This window comes from Vipera berus, assembly GCF_964194415.1.
Source record: "Vipera berus genome assembly, chromosome: 5".
Taxonomy (NCBI): Eukaryota; Metazoa; Chordata; class Lepidosauria; order Squamata; family Viperidae; genus Vipera; species Vipera berus.
This window is the reverse complement of record NC_138207.1, coordinates 100,516,836-100,539,110: the sequence shown is the minus strand read 5'-3', so window position 1 is coordinate 100,539,110 and position 22,275 is coordinate 100,516,836. Positions and strand designations below refer to the sequence as shown.

The window sequence follows — 22,275 nt, the reverse complement described above, 5'->3', positions numbered from 1 at the left end:
AATTTCCCAGGTTCCCTAGTTTTTATTTATTTTATTTTATTTTAATCCCATTTATATCCCGCCCTTCTCCGAAGACTCAGGGCGGCTTACAAGCTTAGCAGTAGCCTTCATTCTACATAATGCCTGCTTGTTAGGGCTTTTCACACACACCCCAAGCGGCATTATTACAAAGTCAGCTTAATTGCCCCCAACAATCTGGGTCCTCATTTTACCTACCTCGGAAGGATGGAAGGCTGAGTCAACCTTGAGCCTGGTGGGACGCGAACCTGCACTAATTGCAGGCAGCTGGTGTTACTTAAGGAGGCATTAGCCCACTGCTCCACCAAGGCTAAATGGGGATTTGAACTAAGTTAAGAGAAAACCAATTTCATCTTTGTTTTCTATTTCTGACACAATCCACATTTGCATCTAAGACAGTCCCATACTAGTGGAGAAGATGAATCTAGTTCCAGATTTTGAAACAAAAGGTGTCTATTGTGGCATGTTAGGTTAATTGTTCTGTCTGGTAAATATACTTTTATTTTTTATTGTAATGGCAGAGAGAATCATATATGCATTGGCAATTTTAATTCCCTCGAGGGAAATGCAAATAGTCCACTTAGCATTATCATTTATAGCCAAGTCTTACAGATGAGATTGTGAAAAGGTTACGTGCGATCTGTTAAAAGTACCGTCATAAAAAATAATCCACTGGAAGTATTTTATAGAAATGCATTTTCGTTTTATTTCACCAGAACAGAGAAAGTTGAAAATATTAGCATATACAACAACATTCTGGTTTACAAACAAAAGTAGTGGCAAAATGCTCCTGACATTCAATCTGATGGGCAGGAGTGTTTAGGAAAGCATAATTGCATAAGGTGTAGAGGATATTAACATTTACAAAGTTTTGAGTTTAGTAAATATTGTGAAGCGCTCTCCCAAGTCAAATACAATTTAAAGCTTTCCTTAAAACATCCCTTAACAAAAGCTAATCTTTGGTATAAACTTGTGTAATCAAAAGGCATTAATAATATTGCATTAATACAAAGTCAAGCTATTAAATGGTAGTGATTTAAGAAGCTCACACTCGAAAGGCCGAACTATGAGGTGGAAAAACGCCTCCCACAAAAGGCACCAGGAAGGCCGTTTAAAATCCTCTCCTCCTACTGAGTTCACACAGACCAAACAGGCCAGACAAGGTTGCCCGTCCTTTTCTGTGGCCAAGATCCGAAATTGTGGCAATTGTGAGTACCGTATAGCCAGGCTAAGAGTGAGAAGTCTGCTTTTCTGGATCTTGGCGTTTGAAGAGGAGGCATGAAAAGGTAATTCCTTTGAATTTAGTTTTTGAATTGCACCAAGGAAGAGAAGAAGAACGCTAAGAAAAGTGAAGAGGTGACGCCCAAGAGCTTTTTTTGTCAATGCCGAGGGCTGCGTGCCAAAATCCTCCGAGCAGACCGCTGTGTCTTCTGGGTGGAGGCACAAGCCCCTTCGTAAGGAAGCGGATCCAAACGACGACGGCAGCTGGATTTGCAAGGGACGGCCTCTTGTTTTCATGGCAGTGCTTCATAAAGCCCAAAGTGAATCATTTCTGAGACCGTGGAAAGAGTTTTTACTACGTTTTTCCTCTGGTTTAGCAAAACGAGGGAAATCCATTCTGTCAAACCAAATTTTGGTGGCAAGATGCCCAAGTACTCATCTCCTAAGCTTGGCACAGGAGCTTTTTTGTGCTGAAGGAATTCACCAGCTATGGAAAATTCTCCAAAAGTTTTGTTTAGAGATTGCTACGAGTGGAAAAACAAGAGCAGCGACTTTTGATTGCTAAGCTTACTCTCTTCTGCCAAAGGAATGGTGCTTTTCACTTTGGACAGGGTAAAATTAAATGTAGTATCTTCTCATCAAAAATATATATATATATATATATGTAAAAGCAGAGAACTGAAAATCCAAACTTGATTTCCTGATTGTCCCTCACAATTAACAAGCCAACAAAGATGGCCCGAAGTTTCAAATTAGGCGACGACAAAACACCCCTTGCTGCCTTGCATAGAACACACAATCATGTCAGAGGTAGAGGAGGGAAGAATAGATTGAAATAGTGTTTCCAAAAATAAAAAGATCAAAAGCAAAAAAAAAAAGGGGGGGGGGGAGGTCTGGAAACGAGCTAAAGTGAGATTAGATACCCAAAGCAGCCCAGCATTATTATTAAAAAACTCCCAGGTGTGTGTGTGTGGGGGGGGGGGCCTTCAGGAGACTCGTGTCAGCCTGGGCAGCCCCTTCAGGTGGTCTGCAGAAGAGGGGCGCTCGTGGGAAAAGCCCCCCCAACGCTCAGGGAGGAGGAGCCATGCTCCCTACTGATACCACGGGGTCTTCCTGACCCAGCGCAAGGTGAACCCAGCATCTGTCCGGATCTTAATGGATGCTGCTTCGGCCTCCCGGACGGTTTCCTTGACGGACTGCATGAGGTTCTGGGCGTTGTGGACCAACATCTCCGTGGCCTGGAGGAGGGGAGAATCAGTTCAAGACCGATTTTAGCAAAGACAAGTTGTTTAGAGAAAGACAAGTTGTTCAGAGCACCGTTTCTCAAACTTGGCAATGTTTAAGACGTTCCCTCCCCCCCCCAGCTAGGGAATTCTGGGAGTTGAAGTCCACGTGTCTTAAACGTTGCCAAGTTTGAGAAATCACATCGTTTGTAAAATAAGGCCGATAGGCAGAGCTATCTCCTCTGTGCCGGTTGTGAAGTGGCTGTGGGTCCCCCGTTGACTTCAAGGGAATCTGATGGCCCCGGGACACAGCGACTGTCATTAATACGAGTCAGTTGCAAAGCGTCCGAATTCTGGCAATGCTGCAACAGTGAGAACTGTTTAAAAATAGTCGCAAGGTATATTTTTTCAGTGCCATTGTAATTTTGAGTGTCCCTAAACCAAGTGTTGTAAATCAAGGATTACCTGTATATTTGGGGGGGGTGGAAACAAACAGATATATGAAACAAGCGCCAAAGAATTGAAGCCTTTGAACTCTGGTGCTGGAGAAGACTCTTGCGAGTTCCTTGGACTGCAAAGCGATCAAACCGGTCAGTCCTAGAGGAGATCAACCCTGACTGCTCTTTAGAAGGCCAGATCCTAAAGCTGAAAGTCAAATCCTTTGGCCGCCTAATGAGAAGGAAGGACTCACTGGAGAAGAGCCTCATGCTGGGAAAGATTGAGGGCAAAAGAAGAAGGGGACGACAGAGAACGAGGTGGCTGGATGGAGTCACTGAAGCAGTAGGCGTGAGCTTAGATGGACTCCAGAAGATGGTAGAGGACAGGAAGGCCTGGAGGAACATTGTCCATAGGGTCGCGATGGGTCGGACACGACTTCGCAACTAACAACAACAAATATGAAACAAGGCGGCTGGCTTTTTGCACTTGGAAGAGAAATCATCAGAAAGGTTGGTGACTGAATTCTTAGCTGTTGCTAAGAATTGAACATTTTATGACAGCTACTTTCTATTGGACCGCCAAGCTGCTTCTGCCTGTTCCCCGACACCCCCCCCCCGTTTCATCTGAGACGCCCCTCCCCCCGCCCGGAACAAGGAAACTGACCTGTTCAGACTCCTCATCGCTGATGGTTGTCCGGCCCAACATGGTCGCTTTGACAGTGGAGAGGATTTTCAGCTGAGTACTGATGGTTGGGATTCGTTCACAAACCTACACAAACAAGAGTTACACGCTGGCTTTCATCATCACCTGGGCTACTCTTAAAAATAACAAAATTCTAAGCATCGCTTTTCACTCAGGCGGCCGGCATTACAAATAAGCATACGTTACTCGCGTAACTCTTGGAGAAAGAATTAAAAAACAAAACAGGTCAACTGTCTTTCCGTCAGTGGAAAACAGATGGCTGAAATATTTCCTTGGGAATTTTTGAAGAGGATTTCAGAGCATTATTTTACATTGGTGTTTTTTTCAAATTTGGCAATTTTTAAGATGTATAAAAACTTCAAAAAGCTGCCGGGGAATTCTGGGAGTCGGGAGTCCACACATCTTAAAATTGGCGGGTTGAAACATTCTTGGGGATCACTTGCTGCAAAGACTACGCAGAGGCACCCATCCGTGGCAGTGAAGACTGACAAGCAGTGGCACGGGGGCACAGAAATGTTCCCACCCCCCCAACTTTTGGGAAGGAAACCCCCTCCGTTTCGCTGAGATTAGGTTCACTTGGGGTTTCCCTTAGAGGGAGACAAGCTTGCTGGAAAGGCTGAGAGGCCAGCTGGCTAATTCGAGACCTTTTCCTGCAAACGGCATCCTCGTTACCCTTGCAAACCCCAAAGAAGCAACCGTGACTTTAAATAAACAGGCAAAGGGATGAATCCTAAGCGTCGATTTTTAGCTAGACACGCTTTGATTTTGGCTGTGGGGCTTTTAGTCTTACCGGTGCATTTTTTCAATGCATTTTTTGCAAAAAAAAACCCACCCCGACTGGACCTTCCCAGCGGGAGACATTCTCCGCCTTTCAGGCCAGCTTTCATGGCCTACCTGCAAAAGGTTTGTTCGGATCCTCTTGTCCGTGCACTGTTTGGCCACCTCTTTAGCCAGACGGGTCACTTCGTCGGAAGCTTTTGCGATATCTTTCGCACACTGGATGAGGGCTCGCTTGTTCCCGCTTGCGCCTCTCACCAGACGGGACATCTCGGCCATCAGCAAGGCCATACGCTTGGCCGCCGCAATGATGTCGTTCCCCTGGAAAGAAAAAAGAGCCGGCATGATCGCTCCGGGCGCCCCGACGACAGCCACGTTTTGGGGCTGTGCCGTTGCTGCTCGACAAAAACAAAACAAAACAACAGGACAGTAACACAAAGGCCACGTGTGAAACTCTCCTCATCTTCATTGGCCACAAGCTTCAGCCAAGGGGGGGGGGGAGTGGACACAGTCATCCGCACACAGAGTACGTACAGGTTAGTAGTGTTGCCAAAGTGAACAGGGCCACATCCAGATGTTTAACTCTTCAGTTAAGAAGCCATCATTTAAAAAAAACAAAAAGGGTTTGCCAAAGAATGTCTTAGCAGGCATGTCAAACAGCCGGCCCACAGGCCGGATGCATCATACTAAAACCGCCCCCACCCCATTGCCGGCAATGGGGGAAAAAGTCACGATACACTGCGCGACATCACGTGACGTCGCGAGTTTGACATGCCTGTTTTAAAGCATCATGTTGAGATGATGGTGAATGTTCTTAATACGTAAATAAGAAATCAGTTACAGGGTCCAACTGAAGTAAACGGTGGGCACTGAATATTCTGAATGGAGAAAAAACACATGGAAAAGGCTCCATTATTCAAGCCTTTCGATCAGCTAAATTTAAAATGCATCTGTAGAAGGGATTTTTTTTTCCAATCAAAAAGGCAAGAAGATGCTATTAATCATCAGATATAAAGCATCATCTGAATGCTTGCTCTATTCGTATATAAACGTATCCACAACTCATCTATTAATTGGTTAACCCGTTGGCTAAAATTTCTTTCAATGGTTAACTCGAAGAATTAACAATTCTTCTTTGACAAAATGAGCCATTTTCCTCTTGGGAAAAATCAGGGAAGTCCATATTTAAAAGCTTTTAAAAATCCGACTCTGTTTTGAGCCACTGTTACAGTTAATCATAGTTTGCTGTTGCATTCAGATAAAAAAAAGAAATGAAAACCTTCCCCTCCTCACAGTTGCAAGATGGCGGGGATGGTAGAACAAAACAGGTTGATAACTTTTCCGTTAATCTGTTGTGCTAAACCAAGCTTCATCGTGACATTAGAACAGTCTGAAGCTTCCAGTGTTCAACCCAACCATTACCAGCCCTTATTCTGTGCATAAACTACTTGTGTCAGGATTGCCATTCGAATGAAAATGTCTGTGGGAATACTCAGAGCAGCGTAGAAGACAGGATGCGACATTTGTGAGAAGACACGAGTTAATATGTTGAAATGAACATATGAAAGTAGAAAAAGCAGATGGTGTTCCATCTTTTCCATGCAGAATGTTGTGGCTGTGCTGTGACTGTTTAACGAAAAGGCAAAATGTGCAGTGCTGTCTAGGGAAAGAAACTTGGGGGTGCGCTTCCATCATTTTACGTGTCCTGATACTCTGCACAGATGCAAAATTCCGAAAGGCTCCACTCCAGGATTACTGCACATCCGCGCTCCCGCCAACCCATTCATTTTAATGAAACAAATGCAATGCAGCATATACACAAGTACAAGCCAGGATGGAAAATATGGTTTCTAGTTCTGCAATGCACTAAGCCAGTCCAAGTGCCATTGGCCAACTCCCAACCAAGAAAAGCCATGCCTCTTCCTCCTCCTCCTCCCCCTCCTCCTCCTCCTGGGCAGCCGGGTCAGTGAGTGGCAAGGAAGGGGGGCACCCGCCCACCCTGCCCAAATGCATTTCTGAGGGGGAGGGGCCTTGTATCCACAAGCCCACCGGTGGTTCTCCTGCAGAAGCCAGGCTGAAGTGGTTGAGTGGCTTCCCCATTCATTTCATCTCAGACAGAAGAGATTTAGGCTGGATTACACTCCATCGTTAACCACGCATGGGAGACACCATTTGGATTTCATGCCATTCACCCATGAGTGCAAAAAACAAAAAGAAAAAAGAAAGAGAGACAGAGGGACTAATTTTCCATACACAGATACACCAGTTGTTCAGCGCTGCCCGGCCATACGTTCACTCTCTGCAGCATGCTACTCTTAAGGAAGTGAGAAATAATCCAGCAGCTGGGCAAACTCTTCTCGGTGCTTAGTGCCAGCAGACCATTCCCATCAAAAGCCCACAGAGCCCACATCCCCATTAATAACACAGCCGAAACACCAGAGGGCAAAGTCTGGACTCGGCATCTTAAGGCGTCTGGCAGAGCCTCTGCCCGCCATCGCGGCCTCTGCCCGCAGGACCAGCTCTCTGGCAACAGTGCCATTCAAAGCCATTCTTTGTTGGAACAAAGGTTTAGTAGAAGCCGTTGGTCAAGAGGCAGGAAGCAGAACGATGCGTGTTAAATGACTTCAGGAGTGACGACACCTTGACCGCCTGGAAGTCTCCGAAAGACAGTGAGCGACGGCTTCCCAGGCGGTCAGGCGGTCACTTCTCTGGCTCCCATTTAAGTAGCCCCTGGCACCAGAGGAGGACAGGCCCCCATTCAGGAGGAGGGTGAAGGGAGGCAGGGTGAGCCAACCGAAGCTTTGGCCTGGCCATCAGCACGCCTGACGACACTTGTGAAGCCAACCGCGGCCCTCAACCATGAAATGCAGACAAACTCGAATCCATTCCAATGAAGAAAAGAAACCATGAAGACGACAAAAGAAAAGGGCATGGGATCCGCCGAGGATCAAGAGTGATGCAAACGTGTCAAAATGGCCGGATGCAATGCGGATCAGTCGCCGGGGGGCGGAAACGGAGCAAATACCTTACTGGACCACTTGGTAGCTTCCCGGTGCAGAGACTGAGCAGCGGCCAGAATGGGCTGGTTAACAGGCTGGTTGGTCGGCATGAGCAGCAGCTCAGGCTCGTAATCATCTTCCATGTCGGAGGGGAGGGTGAATTCAACTCCTGCTTCCTCCTCCTCCTCCTCCTCCTCCTCCTCCTCCTCCCGAGCTACGCCTAGGCCAGCCTGGGCGGGGGCCTCCTTCCCCCCACCAGTCACTTCAGGCTTGGCAGGTGGCAGACAGGGAGAGGGTGAAGAAACAGGGAGAGTTAGTATAAGACGCAGGATCCGGTCCAAGAAGCAAGAACCGGGCGAGTTTGGGAGACCTCTCGGAGGGGGGGAGGGGGGGCGATGGAAGGACGGTGGAGGAATGGGGAGGTTGGCAAAGGGATCTGAAAAAGTAGAAACACCTTCGAGAGACATTTAGGAAAGCATAACGAGACACGCTTTTCACCCTTTCCCCCTTTTAACTGTCTTCTGTTTCGCCACAACATTTCTCCTGGCAAGACAATCATGCCGCTGACAAAGACACAAAGGAAAGGCAACACTTGAAGCCGACAGAGAGGGGGACTCAAATGGCATGGATGGACTATGGGGATACACCAGGTGTACATCGGGGCAGACCCAACTGCTCTGGGACCTCGGCCAAGCACAGGATGCTATGAAGGATGGCGGCCACGTGAAGGAAGGGGCAGCTTTGAGTGAGAGGGCCAAATTCACGGTGAACCCCCACCCACCCACCCAAACCCCTCTGTTAAAAGGGAGCTGGGCTGCACAGCGGCTTCCACGCTGGCTCGTCTGAGCCTGCCTCGTGTCTCCAGAGCCAGGGCTAGCGGAGGCTTCTGACGCACAGGGCGCCCCTTTCACGGCCGCCCACACGGGCCTTCTCCCAGGGCCTTGACCCAGCCCCGGAGAAGACGGTGGTGAAGAGCAAAGCACGATGGAAGGAGGAAAGGAGGACCCAGAAAGAGAGAACGGGCCGGAGAGGAAGTTAATCAGTGTTCACCATGACCAGACAGAAAGTGAGGTTAGCAACACGGGTCAAAGCAAATCAGGACGTTTCTGTTAGTGGAAAGTTAATGACATGGAGCAGGATTGTTTTGCCACAATGTTGTTCTGCAAAATCCAAAAAGGGATTTAAATCTTTTGCTTCGATATCCCAAATCACATCCCAAAGTACCTAAAACGAAACAGCCCGGCATCATCGCAGCAACCACCACAGCTGTCAACATTCAATTCAGTACAGAATAGAAGGCAGAAAGGAAGGACTGGGCAAAATTTACTCTTTTCAAAGGCCTGAGATACAGCCATATTTCCAGTGTTATTTAGTCACTCACTATCTTTGTGCTGACCCTTATTTCATCCAAGGTCCTGGTTCTGAGTGCTAAATTCTTTGGCATTCTGAAAGAAAAAGCTGCTGCTTTTAACCTGCAATTACATTAGCAAACTCCAAAATAAATGTGATGCCTTTTTTAGTTCATCTTTTTAGTTTCTTGATCAACAAGATGTTAGTTTGTCAAACTGAAAGTTCAGCAAGCCTGCCCTGTTCTTCCGTTGGGGTCAACCTGACATGTTTGTGGAGAGAATAAAAGGAATGATTAAATAAAGAATTCTTGCCTCTGGAAAGTTTATTTACAACTCTCCTTCTCTGCTCTTCCAACCATAAATTTTGGGGTAGGAAGGAATTATCTTTAAAAAAAGAAACACGGCTGCTCAACCTACAAAATATCTCTTTACTCGGGTCATTAATGTTCAGTGACCCACGAAACCATAGTTTGAAGAGATTAAGTGATACAGTGTTCAATCACTAAAAGGTATCTATCCAGAATTGGGTGCTACTTGCTACCTCCGCTGTCCAGTCAAAACGTCTGAGAAAATCCGAGCTACATTTTTCTACAGAGATCATCGTTATTCTGATTATGAGGATTGAAGTCATAAAGCTGTGGGTATACATTTAGATGCTAGCAAAGGTTAAGTTAAGATTCTTTTTTCAATCCAATCTTTATTATGATCATTAACCAGAACGGTAGAGTAAGATAAGAAAGGGTTTGTAGAAAAAGTTAAGCATCCAATTTACAAAGGTTTACTAAGGCAGAAACTGGTAATTTACACCATGAGAAAAACCAGAAATATATCCGTCAATGAAGGTCTCACCACAATTCTGAAGGTTCTTCTAGGGGGGGACTCTTTTTTCATGATTGCTTGATTACTGTACAAAGTTGTCAGAGCTAATCAGTGTGATGTATTATTTTTAACACAACTCAAAAGTAGCAACTTTTGCCTACTTAAAAGAAGATTCTTTTAAAAATAGGCACTCAAGAGAAAATGTTTACTTACTCTAAATTCAACCCCTCAAAGTATCAGATTGGTTTCTTTACAAACTTGCAGTCAAACGTAACATTAAATTTCAAATTTTGCCCTACATGTAGACAGATTTGAAGCCTCATCCAGAATTCCAGACTGGATGGGTTTTTCCAATGTGGGTTTAGAGCAAAATTACAATTCAGAAGCAGCATCTCCCATAATCCACCTTGAGGGAAAGATGGATCCTTTCATTTTTCTCAGAATGGACAAATCTTATCTGCAATCTACATCTTCAAAAAGGCATTTCATTTTGCATTTTCTTTATAAAATTGTGCAAAGCCCTTAGCTGTTTTTAAGCTCATTTAAAAAAACAAAAAAACAAATCTCACAGTGTTTTGCTTTGGGGAAGAATGTGATTTGCAGTGATAATCCCAACGGTGAAAAGTTATTGTACCAAATTAAAGAAATGATCATAAATAATGATTTAGTTCCTGAATATGTTCATTAGGCATATCAACTGGCTAACATAACTCACAAAAATACTATTTATGTGCAACTATCTAGGAACAGAATTTTCTCAGATATTAGTTGCCCCCTTTCAATAACCAAGATTTTCAAACACTGAAGAAATCGTAATTAGGATAAACATCCGAGTTGCAGAGATCAATATAAATTGAGGGAGACATGTCAATCACTGAATCCAACACTCCCCCCCTCATTTTTTCCCTTCCTTTTTGGTATAGCAGCACCATCTGGAACACAACAGATTTCAGAGAAATATATCACAAGAACAGTTTTGCGAAGACCCAGAAGTCAGACCCATCCATTTTATCCAAGGCAAAACAAAAATCTACTCTGTATTGTCCCATTTATCTTATAAAATAGACAAATGCATTATATACTCCCTTGCTTTTCATGCTACTGAATTTTATCAGCAGAAAATATTCCTGTAATATTTCAGAAAATTCATTTTTGATTGTTACAAAGGATTCTGTTCTCAAGGGGTGAAAATGATCATTTATAGTCTGACAACAGTGTAGTAGACAATGAATACATAAACAAAATGGATTAGCATACTTGCAAACTCATCCTGTTTATTATTCTAGCTAGCCTCTTTATGTTAATTCTTAGGTTGTCCCCAATTTCTGTGCCTTCTCCATCAACACAAGATTTAATAGTAGTAAGATATCTGAGAAAGAAAGCAGGGTCTAAAATAATGAACTATATGATTTCCTGAACTCAAACAAAAAAACCAGTTACATACTTAATGCTCGTTTAGTATAAATTATACTATTTTGAAAAACTGATGAAGTTTACGTACATTATAGGCTGACTGGGGAAGGAAAAGGAGAGAAAATGAAAACTTTGTTCAAATTATTTTAAGAACAAACCCCACATTTCATTTCAGTAACTTAAATATTAACATTTGGCAGGTTGTACACTTCCACACACATCCCATCTTCTTGTAGATATGCCACTTTTAAAAAGGAAGGAGAGCATTAAATCTTACAGATATACATTCCCGGAAATTCAAGTGCTATTTACCTGCAACCGCTGGGGATGCTGAAACCCTGCGGGCTGCATCTCGCCTGGGGAGGGGCTGCCTCGACAGTGGGGAGGGGCAGCTCAAAATCAGCCAAACTATCTTTGCCCTGTCCCAGTTCTCCATTCTTTCCTACACAGGCATCCTAGCCTAGTCTCTCGTTATCTTCCTTTCTCTCTCCTACTGGCTTCTACCTACTTACACACACACACACAGAGACACACACACACACACACACACACACGCAACCCTAGAACTGTGTTTTATCCTTCCTCTCTGTTGTGATTCAGGGTCAGCCTGTGGGTTCGGCAGTTGGGTCGGACGACTCAGAGGAGGAGGGGGGTGTTGAAGACCTTGCTGAGGGGGTTGAAGATCTTGCTGATCAGAGCCCCCAGCCAGGCCCCTCCCACTTGGTCACCACGGAGACCCAGCTGTGTGAGCCTGACAGCGTGGATGAAGATGACCCACAGCTGGCCCTGTTCAAGGACGCCCGACGCAGGAGGCAGTCAATTAGGAGTAAACAGAGGAAGGCAATGGGGCTTCTCGGAAGGAGGCAGAGAGAAGCCACGCCCTGAACTCTATATAAGGGGAATGTGTGGGGAGGGCTGGTTTGCTGAAGGCAACCGCTAGGATAGTTCCTGTTTCTTAAAGCTCCTGTTTCTTGGTTTGTCTTGTTCTGTTTGTTTTTGTAGCAATAAATTTGGCAGGCGTAATTCCAGCCTCTTGCCTTCTTGTAAAAGGGGTTGTCCCTGCCTTTTCTGCAGGGCCGGTAGCAGGCTGGTACAGAACACTCTCTGCAGCTCCCTGCAACTTTCTACCCTGGAATAAAACAAGGCAATCAGGCTACCTAGAAAAAACAGGGAAGGTTTCTTTCTGGTCTGAGGCACCAGCTGCTCCAGAGGAGGCAGAGGAGGAGAGGACCTGGAGCTTATGGAGCGAAGGAACTGGATGAGGCTGTCGGCAGGCCCAGAGGAAGAGAGAGAGGCTTTTGGAGGAGTTGGTGGCGGCGGCAGCAGCGTGCTCCAGGGGCAAAAAGAAGCAAGGCCTCTTTAAGGAAAGGGTGGAAGAGTCAGGATCAGAAAAAGGAAAGAGGGCGAGGTTGTCAGAATACAAGCGAATTTGAGGGCTAATCCACATGGAGCCCCATTTCCATCTGTCCTGTTTGCCATCGTTCACTCCCTAGAGACTAAAATGGACAATGTGAAATTTGAGCGGGCCCCGAACAAGGAGCATATATCGGAGGTGGTGACCCTTTGAGAGCTGTATGCAACGAAATTTCATTTGGATGTATGCCGATTGGTGTACATTCAAAGTGACAATAAAGTTATCATTATTAACACACCGCAGGGAGAACTGCCTGATAATCAGAGCCTACACGTGGTGTCTGGGACAGCACAGGAACCAAGCATCTCATTTGCTGGTTTATTTCCCCCCCATTTCTTGCCACAGGGATATCCGAGAGATCAGAGTACTTTGGGAGTCAAAAGGTGAAGGAGGAACGGAAATGCCTTCACAGGACAGAGACCTCTCTGAAAGGCACTTGACGGACCCTTTCTGTATTATCTCTAAGGAAAAAACCAGAAGACTTTTAAAAAGTTTAGCACTTTGCATGCATAATGAATGCATGCAGAGACTTCACTTCCTCTTAGGGATAGTTGATTGTAACCCCACTTTTCTGTGCTTGAGACTTTTTAAATTTTATTTTGAACTGCAAAACATCCTAATACAATACTATATTTTAAGGCACCATCTCAGCGTCTTTGGGTGATATGTGAAAACACAGCCAGAGGAAGTTTCTGAGCTTCACATGGCTACTAGCCCTTTGCTAGCTCTTTGCAAAACAGTAAAGCATTACTGTTTTATTTTGTTCCATGTGCTTGTCCTGTGGAACGCTGCCTGGAGCCTTATAACTCAGGCCATCTGCAAATATTGTGAATAAGATATATTTTTAAAAAGAGAGCATTCAGAAATGCACCCCCCCCAAAGCGAAATGTAAGCTTGATTCTGTCATTCCTAGGATACAGGCGGGGGGAGGGGGAGATATGACGGACTATTTGCGTGGTTCAAATTGAGCTTCCCTGCCTCGCTAAAGAGGTTCCAAGGGATCCTTTCAACAGCCACCTCTGGACTAAAGCTTCAAAAGGGGAGAACTGGCACCAGATTCTCTGCGGCTTCATGTCCTGACGTGTCCTCCTTTCTGACCCAGAAAAACTCAACGGCACAAACACTCAAAAGATCACACGCCAGAAGGAAACAAGTGCTGGAAATGGTGGGACGGGAAGAATCCTAATCCGCATCGCGGAGGCCCCCCCCCCGTGAAAGGCATCCTCTAAGTGTGCAAACGAGGCCAAGAAGCCTCAGCACAGAGGTCCAGACTAAGGTCCTACCTTGCTGGACCATTTCCTGGCTTCGTCGTGGAGCTGCCTGGCGGCCATCATCATGGGCTGGTTAAGCACCTCGCCGGCCTTCTGCTCCGGGAACTCTTCATCCTTCTCTTCAGGGGGTGGGGGGCGAGGAGGAGGAACCTCCCCTTCGGGCAGGGGGGGCTTTGGAGGAGCAAGTTCATCGGTGAGCTGCGGAAAGAAGCATTTTGGGTGTCAACAGCCGGATCTACAGCAAATTCCACGATGGGCATTTTGAGGCTTTGGGCCTGGTTTGCCAAATTCAGAGTCATCCCTGTTGTTAGTTAATGTTTACAACAAGAATAGTTTCTTATGACTCAGAAAGTGAATTAAGGAGTACCCCAAGAGCTGCTACAAATTATTTTGAAAATGAAAAGGAGTACTATGACATCGGTGTTTTTGGAATCTAACTTAGATGCCAAGTGATTTAGTTGTGCAATACAGTCACAACCCTACAAACACACAAACGTGCTCTAAACCAGTATTTTTCAAATCCTGGAAGCCCACCCATCTTAACATTGCCAAGTTTGAAACACCTCGCTCTACGCCAAGGTCTGCTGGTTCGGATTCTCTCCTTCACCAAGCAAGGCTAAACGCATATTAGGGCTCCTTACGTGGAGCTGCTCGAGGTCAGGAGGAGGAGGAGGGGGGAAATCGGGCTCCTGGGGCTGGAAAGCATCTCGGACCCTGGCCACTGCTCCTAGAATCCTGTATCCAGAATCAAGAAAGTTCTTCTGCAAACCTGGCCAAAAAAAAAAAGATTAAAGTTTCGGAAGCAAAGTATTTTAATCTAACAGTTAACACTTGGTTTGGGCATCAAGTTGGCACCACCTGAACCCAAAACACACAAAATCCTCTAGTGATGTTAGAGACTGAGGAGCAAGGGGACGGTGGTAGGATAAAGGAACAAAGCAATTATTAAAACTTCTGTAGGAGAAGGAGTGGCAGAACCTGGGGGTAGAGTTAAACGAGGGATAAGTCTAGAATCCCTATGTTACCACAAGCAAACTAAGTTCAATTTCCCTTGAACCAATCCTTATTTAACCCCAAGCAAATGCCTACTGTTAGTTGAGAAGATCCCTAGACAAAGGCTTTTTGGCAATAAGTCAGTTTAAGTGGACCTTCACATGTGGACTTGAACTTTTGCACATGACAACTTTCCATTTCTCGACCTCCAGCACCGAATGTTGTATTACTCAAACAGCTATCTGATGTCGACTGGCGGCCCCCAGGGGGAGAGCGTTCTCTGTGGGCGCACCAGACCTTTGGAACCGTTTACCGGTGGAGCTCTGGATGGCTCCCGACCTTCGCTCCCTCAGACGCAACCTAAAAACATATTTATTTGAACAAGCCGGCCTGGTCTGATGGGTTTAGGGGTATTTTTACGCTATTGTATTAATTTATTGAATTGGGCTGTTGTATTTAATATTTTTTTTAATTTTTATATATTGTATTTTATTGTATTGCCCTGTACACCGCCCTGAGTCCTTCGGGAGAAGGGCGGTATAAAAATTAAATTAAATTAAATTAAATAATTAAATAAATGAGAGACACATAAACAGACCTACACTGGTCTCATTCATTCATTCATTCATTCATTCATTCATTCATTCATTCAATCAATCAATCAATCAATCAATCAATCAATTTCTATAGCTGCCCAACTCAACCAAGTTGGGGTGGCTTATAATAGTAAAATTCTGAAACCCATCGAAAACCACTGAATAAAAACCTCATGTAAGTACAGCCATGATGACAGATCCACTGATGGTGAAGTCGAGTGATCGGCACTTCACACATTCCAAGCCCTGGCCCCCGGTAGACAGCCCGGTTTATAAAGCCTTGAGAAAGGCCAAGAGGGTTGGGGGCCACTTTATGTTCCAAGGGGGGGGGAAACCATCCCACCAGGCAGGGGCAAGCGCAGAGCCAGCCCATCTTCCAGTTCCCCCCAGTCGACTGGCTGACGGGATCTGCAGCCCGCCCAAACTGCTGGGTCAGATTGGATGGGTGGGAACTCTTGGGGAAGAGACGTTCTCCTCTCCCGTAACTTCTTACACTGCACTGCTGAAATGACTTCACAGGCTGTCGGTGTGTCTCTGCACTTCCCCGGGGCCAACCTCAAAAGGCCAGAAACTTGAGACAGGCTGGCGAAAGACTTACCCGGGTCGGAAATGTTGCCTGCCACGGCTTTGGCATCCATCACCATTGGCGAAATGGTCTTGCTCAAGTCATCCGAGGCAGCTTTAATAGCTTCGCGGAATTTAGGATCTTCTGAGTTTTCCACCTCTTTCTTGGCCACCAGCAGGATACGGTTCGCTCGCCGGGCAATGCTGGTGGCCCCAGCTACCAGCATCTGTGGCTGAACGTTGGCCATGGCCACTTTGCATTTGTCCAGGTCTTTTTTAATGGCTTCCTCAGAGGCGTCCAGCAGAGATTTGGTGTCAATGGCTTCATCCACTAAGCCTGGAATGGCACCGTCAAAAATTTACCTCCTTGTATATCCATGTGTGACCCACGTGTTGCTTGAGGCTGAGCTTCCCTCATGCATCATGTGGTTAGACCAGGGATGTCCAACCTTGACAACTTTAAGACTCGTGGACTTCAACTCCCAGAATTCCCCAGGCAGCCTGAAATCCATGAATCTCAAAAGTTGCCATGGCTGGACACCCCTGAGTTGATCGGCCTGCCCAACAGAAACAGGGTGTGCCTCTCCTCTAAATGTGGGCCACCAAGAATATCTGCTCTGCTCCCTTAACTATCTCATCTTGCCTCCAGAAAGTTTCCACATTTGCAAATTGTAGAACATCCTCCAATATTAATGGGCTTCGTGAGTGGTTGAACTAGGAACACATTATGTTTATGTTCAGAGAAGAAAAAAGGTGGAATCCCTCAAAACTATTTTAATAAAAAACAATCCTGCACCATGAAGAGTTTGGATGGGATTTCAAAAGGCAGAAAGGAGACCATATTTCTTTGCTTAACAGAGTGACCTAGACTAAGGTAAAGGTAAAGGTTCCCCCGCACACGTGTGCTAGTCGTTTCCGACTCTAGGGGCCGGTGCTCATCTCCGTTTCAAAGCCGAAGAGCCAGCGCTTGTCCGAGGACGTCTCCGTGGTCATGTGGCCGGCATGACTGGACGCCAAAGGCGCACAGAGCGCTGTTACCTTCCCACTGTAGTGGTCCCTATTTTTCTACTTGCATTTTGACGTGCTTTCAAACTGCTAGGTTGGCAGAAGCTGGGACAAGTAACAGGCGCTCACTCTGTTACACGGCACTCGGGATTTGACCCGCCAAACTGCCAACCTTCTGATCGACAAGCTCAGCGTCCTAACCCACTGAGCCACCGCGTCCCTTCACCTAGACTACACTAACGTTAATCGTAACACAATATTTGGCCAACTGGCTACTCCCAAATAACTTCTTTTTGGCAAGATATTTTGAGAGTCCAGCTATAGAATTGTCTCAATCCTTTTCTGTCTGGGGATCAAACCTGCCTTGCTTGACCTGAGAAATGACTCTGAAATCTGAGGACAGAAGTGTTAAATCTTTATACTTTATTTCTTTCTTTGGCCAAGTATGATTAGACCCACCAACCCACCTAGGGGGGACCGTCATCAGTGTCAGGGCAAAACATTATCAAAATATGATATAACATGTCTAAAACCCCAGCCTGTTCTGATCCCCAGTACTCGCTGCTTCTTCTTCCTCTTCCTTCCCTTTGTGCAAATTAAGAGCACCTAATAATCCTTTTTCTTTCAACCTCCCGCCCATTATCTCTACAGAGTAATATGTAGCCACCAACATGGCTAAAAATAATTGCAAGGGCGCAGTTATTCCACCTGTCATTTTTTCCACATTATCGATCCACTGGTTCTTCATGGTCTCAAAATGTTCGTAAGCAGCCTGATTTCCAGGATTCCTTAATAGGATGCGAGCGGCAGACACGACCTGCAGATAGAAAGGCATCTCAGGAATAAGCAAATAAGCAAATCTCCTGGGATTTTATTTTATTTTTTGGTCAGCCTGAAATGTATCTGAATAAACTTAATGTATCATTTGGAAGAGACACTGAGGATTTCCAGGAACGGGGTGACATTGAAGACTGCTTGAAGATACTTTGCAGATTTTGAGATTCCCAAAACTCTTTCTGGTCATGAGTTTAAATAGCAACAGTCCCAGCACTTAAAGACTTGCACGCTTCTCCGTGGGGCTTTATGGCACTCTCTTGAGAGGTCCACAGAGGCAGCCTTGTGGGGGCAACACGCTACCTGAGAAGAACATAATGAAAGACGGTATCTACTGGTTTTCAAGGAAATGCTCAGCTGAATCCTGCTCCAATTTCCCCTTCAGAAATTTGAAGAACAAGATTCCAGTCTTCCCAACATGGCAGTTTTTAAGCAAAGCTCAGACAACCATTTATCCGGGATGGTTGTTGTGATTCAGGGTCAGCCTGTGGGTTCGGCAGTTGGGTCGGACGACTCAGAGGAGGAGGAGGAGGGGGGTGTTGAAGAGCTTGATGAGGGGGTTGGACAGCGTGATGAGAGCCCTCAGCCAGGCCCCTCTCATCTGGTCACGACGCAGACCCAGCTGTGTGAGCCTGACAGCGTGGATGAAGATGACCCACAGCTGGCCCTGTTCAAGGACGCCCGACGCAGGAGGCAGTCAATCAGGAGTAAACAGAGGAAGGCAATGGGGCACCTCGGAAGGAGGCAGAGAGAGGCCCCGCCCTGAACTGTATTTAAGGGGAATGTGCGGGAGGGCTGGTTTGCTGAAGGCAACCGCTTGGATAGCTCCTGTTTCATAGCTCCTGTTTCATGCTTGGTGTGTTGTCTTGCTCTGTTTTATGTTAATAAATTTGGCAGGCTTTATTCCAGCCTCTTGCCGTTTGTAAAGGGGTTGTCCCTGCTTTTGCTGCACACACCCCCAGGCGGCATTATTACAAAGTCAGCTTAATTGCCCCCAACAATCTGGGTCCTCATTTTACCTACCTCGGAAGGATGGAAGGCTGAGTCAACCTTGAGCCTGGTGGGATGCGAACCTGCACTAATTGCAGGCAGCTGGTGTTACTTAAGGAGGCATTAGCCCACTGATCCACCAAGGCTCTTAGAGAGTCAGAGAGTCAGAGAGAGAGAGAGAGGGAGGGAGGGAGGGGACCCACCTGAGGTGTCAGTTCCCTTGCTGACTTCACGGTCGCCTGGATGCCCTCCACGGCACTTTTGTTGGCTGTCCCAACGGCCGCCGCCTTCTCTGCCGTGGCCCCCAGCCTGGCTGCGTGATTCTCAAAGTTGGCTGCTCTCTCCTCAAAGACCTGGAAGGTTAAGTGAACCCTTTACAAACCAAGAGGCCCAAGAGTTTAAACCGAGCCAGGGCCAACTTAGACAAACCCATTCAGTCTCAGCTTTAGGAAGAATATTTCAGAGATTCATCAAAGGCTCATTCCGTGGAAACACCGACATATCCTTCTTTGGGGAGAATGACTGCTTACTCTATCAGAGCAGAGAACGATGACAGTCACGTGAATCGAGTAATGGAGAAATGAGCACCACAGAGAGGACCATCTGGCCCTTATTTTCATATTTGTATAGGGTAGCTTGTTTAATTAAGCCATGAACTAGAGAAAATAGAGAAAGCTCATCAAAGATGCCCTGAAGCAGAAACAAAAACAGAATCTTGGCGAGTGTTTCCCAAGGAGTCAATCCGGCCCTGGGATCCACAGTGAGCAACGTCTCTTAAGGTGCGACATGTCTGCAGGTGGTCCTTGACTTATGGCCATCACTGAGCCTGGGAATTGTGGTTGTCAGTCATGAGGATCGTAAAGCAGATCACGACCTGACTGGGCTGATTTTATGAAACTTTTGTGGTGCTTGTTAAGCAAACCCATTCTTCGGTGTGGGCAGTTTTTGCTGGACACGAAGTAAACGCTGCCGGTTTCCGGCAAAAACACTGTAAATTGTTATTCCATGACGGTGAGAAACGGCAAACGACCGTAAATGTGGTTGGGCCGGTTGCTGAGGGTCCAAAATGTGACCTCATGGCCATGGGGGAAAGAATCGGAACATCAGAACTGGGCCATAAGCAGCTTTGGGGGTGTTTGCAATAACTCTGAAAGGTCACTGAGTGACTGGTCAGACGTCCAGCTAAACCATAATTCATTCTGCAGCCACTGCTGCCTCTTGCTTCTGTGCAGCAGCCCCCTCCCCCCCCTTTTGTCATTGGCTCCAGGGCGAGGGGTTGCTTCTGCTTCAAAGCGGAAGAGACGCCTTCAGGACTGTTCAGCCAGGGCTGCCGGCCTGTGTAAGGAAGAAGCATCCTACTGGCACAACTGAATGTTGAGCTGGACCTAGCTAATCACAGGATCCTAGTCTGCTGTTCCCACTGCAGGAATCCCAGGCTGGAAATAGACCACAAACCCTCTTCCCACCAGAGGTGAACGGGTGGGTCTCCCAAGAGATGAAGTGTTTCTAACTCAATAGGAAGTCCTTCCAAAGTTGAGCATAACATGGAGGAGAAATGGAAATGTGGAGAGCTTTGAGCCTAGATTTAGGGATCCAGAGAACTAGCCAATCAAACATATTGCTTAGTTCCCAAGCTGTAGGCGATGACCAGGCTGAGCCCGAGGGAGGGAGGGGTCAAGCGCCTCATCAATCTTGAGTCCCTTCGTGCCCACAAGGGATCGACGTCCAGCCCTCCTTGAATTCCTTCGACTCTTAACTACCACCAATTTGCTTTGATTGTTAGTAGTTCAGATTCCTCTAGAAAGTGTTAGCATGCATTAATCCTGTATTCCTTTGAACCGCCTGGGCTCCTAACGTCTTGCACCTGACATAAACCTAACTTTGAAGGCCACTGACTTTGTCTTGTCTAATTAAATTACATATAGCAGTATTTACGAAAGTTAACTTTTAAGAAATAAAATGTTGGACTCAGAAATAAAGTACTGTTTGAAAAAAAAATCCTGTTAGTTCATTGATATAGAATCCTCAAAGACCGGCGTCTTCAAAACGACGATAGTTACGTCACTTTAAGCAAAGCAGGCTGTAAGGGCGAAATTAACATGTCTGCTGGCCAAATGTTGATTCTCAGACACCAGCTCACCTCTTCCCTGTTGGACGCATCTGGAGGAGCGGTGGCTGCGACTGCCAACAGCTTGATTGGGGTTGTGGTATCGCTAAATACTTCCGACACTTCCTGGGTCATAGCTTCTTGCATCCTTGATTTAAGATCCTTAACAAGAATTAAGAAATTTCACATTGAGAGATGCATCTAACGAAAAGCAGTTTTCCAGTATCTCAGGGGCTGCCCCAAGCTAATCTCCAAGGCACCTGAAGGCAGGACGAAAAGCAACGGATGGAAACTAATCAAGGAGAGAGCAACTTGGAACTAAGGAGAAACTTCCTGACAGTCAGAACAATTCCTCAGTGGAATGGCTTGCCTCCGAAAGTTGTGAAAACTGGAAGTTTTCAAGAACATAAAATATCAGACTTGGAAGGGAACTTAGAGGCCTTCTAGTCCAACCTCCTGCTCAAGCAGGAGACCCCACTCCATTTCAGACAAATGGTAGTCCAACCACTACACCAAACTGACTCTCTTTTTTTCTCTTATTCTCTTCCAATGTTCTTGCAGGAGGAGGACAGGGAGAGCCTCGGGGGGCGGAGTCAAGAGAGGCATCAGACTAGAGTCCTTATGTTCTCACAAGCAGGTTAAGTCCAATCCCTCTTATCTAGTGCCAATTTAGGGCTGATCGTTAACTGACCAACAAATAACGGTAAAGGCTTCCCCTGTCCAGCCGTGTCCGACTCCAAGGGGCAGGTGCTCATCTCCGTTTCTTAGCCGAGGGAGCGAGCGTTGTCCAAAGACATTTCCGTGGTCATGTAGCCAGCGTGGCTATACGCCAAGGCTGCCACCTCCCCACTAAAGCGGTCCCTGTTTTTCTACTCGCATTTGCATGCTTTCCAACTTCTAGGTGGGCAGGAGCGGCGGCAAGGAACGGGAGCTCACCCCGTCGCGCAGCACTTGGGTCTCGAACCCGTGCTGTCAGCCTTCCAGCTGGCAAGCTCAGCGTCTTTAACCACTCCCCCCCCTTATGAATAGGCATGAGCAATGAATCAGCTTCACTGGAACTCAACAGGTAGCCCTGGTTCTTCCCGCCTGACGGTCACGCTGTGGGCTGTCAACTAAGTTAAGAAAGGCGCGTCTACTGGAACTCTGCTGGGAAAGGCTTCCAGCCTCCTCTTTACCTTCAGCGACTCCTGCAGCTGAAGAGCCACGGCTCTGGCCTGCGGGGAGTCGCCTTCGCCTCTTGCGGCCAAATCAGCTAACTGGGCAGCCAGCTGCTCCACCCGGTCACACTTGGCAAGCAGGTCCTGGCGGTAGGGCCCCATCATGACGTTGGCAAGGCGACGCCCTTCGGCCACCAGTCCCCGGAGGGCAGCCTGGCCTGCATAAAAAGCAATTCACCTTCCTGTTAAGTGTTCTCCTGGTTCACTGGCGAGGCAAGAGAAGGCAGCCTGGGCCAAAGGGAAAACCAGCTGGAGTAAAACCAAGGAGGACATCGGCAGGCCATTGCAGGGAAGGCTCACCTTTCCCGTGTTAAAAGGTGAAGGT

General features: G+C 46.6%; 2 protein-coding genes across 3 annotated transcripts in view; one reads left to right on the top strand and one right to left on the bottom strand.

Annotated features, from left to right (window-relative positions):
* The window catches only part of COMTD1 (catechol-O-methyltransferase domain containing 1), a 581,650-nt gene that overhangs the window by 441,011 nt on the left and 118,364 nt on the right, over positions 1–22,275 (top strand). The gene's annotated exons all lie outside the window — the stretch shown is intronic.
* Positions 1,957–22,275, bottom strand: part of VCL (vinculin) — a 54,333-nt gene continuing 34,014 nt past the window's right edge. Inside the window, exons 12-22 of one of the 2 annotated variants that reach the window (XM_081329726.1) lie at positions 21,909–22,108; positions 20,767–20,895; positions 18,830–18,979; positions 17,511–17,619; positions 15,832–16,134; positions 14,286–14,413; positions 13,657–13,842; positions 7,405–7,647; positions 4,497–4,700; positions 3,564–3,668; positions 1,957–2,477 (exon numbers count right to left, since the gene is read on the bottom strand). In XM_081329726.1, coding sequence (XP_081185852.1) covers positions 2,331–2,477; positions 3,564–3,668; positions 4,497–4,700; positions 7,405–7,647; positions 13,657–13,842; positions 14,286–14,413; positions 15,832–16,134; positions 17,511–17,619; positions 18,830–18,979; positions 20,767–20,895; positions 21,909–22,108 — 1,904 coding nt within the window. In that variant the 3' untranslated portion in view covers positions 1,957–2,330. The remainder of the gene's footprint in view (positions 2,478–3,563; positions 3,669–4,496; positions 4,701–7,404; positions 7,648–13,656; positions 13,843–14,285; positions 14,414–15,831; positions 16,135–17,510; positions 17,620–18,829; positions 18,980–20,766; positions 20,896–21,908; positions 22,109–22,275) is intronic. The other variant, XM_081329727.1, reaches the window with a different exon arrangement.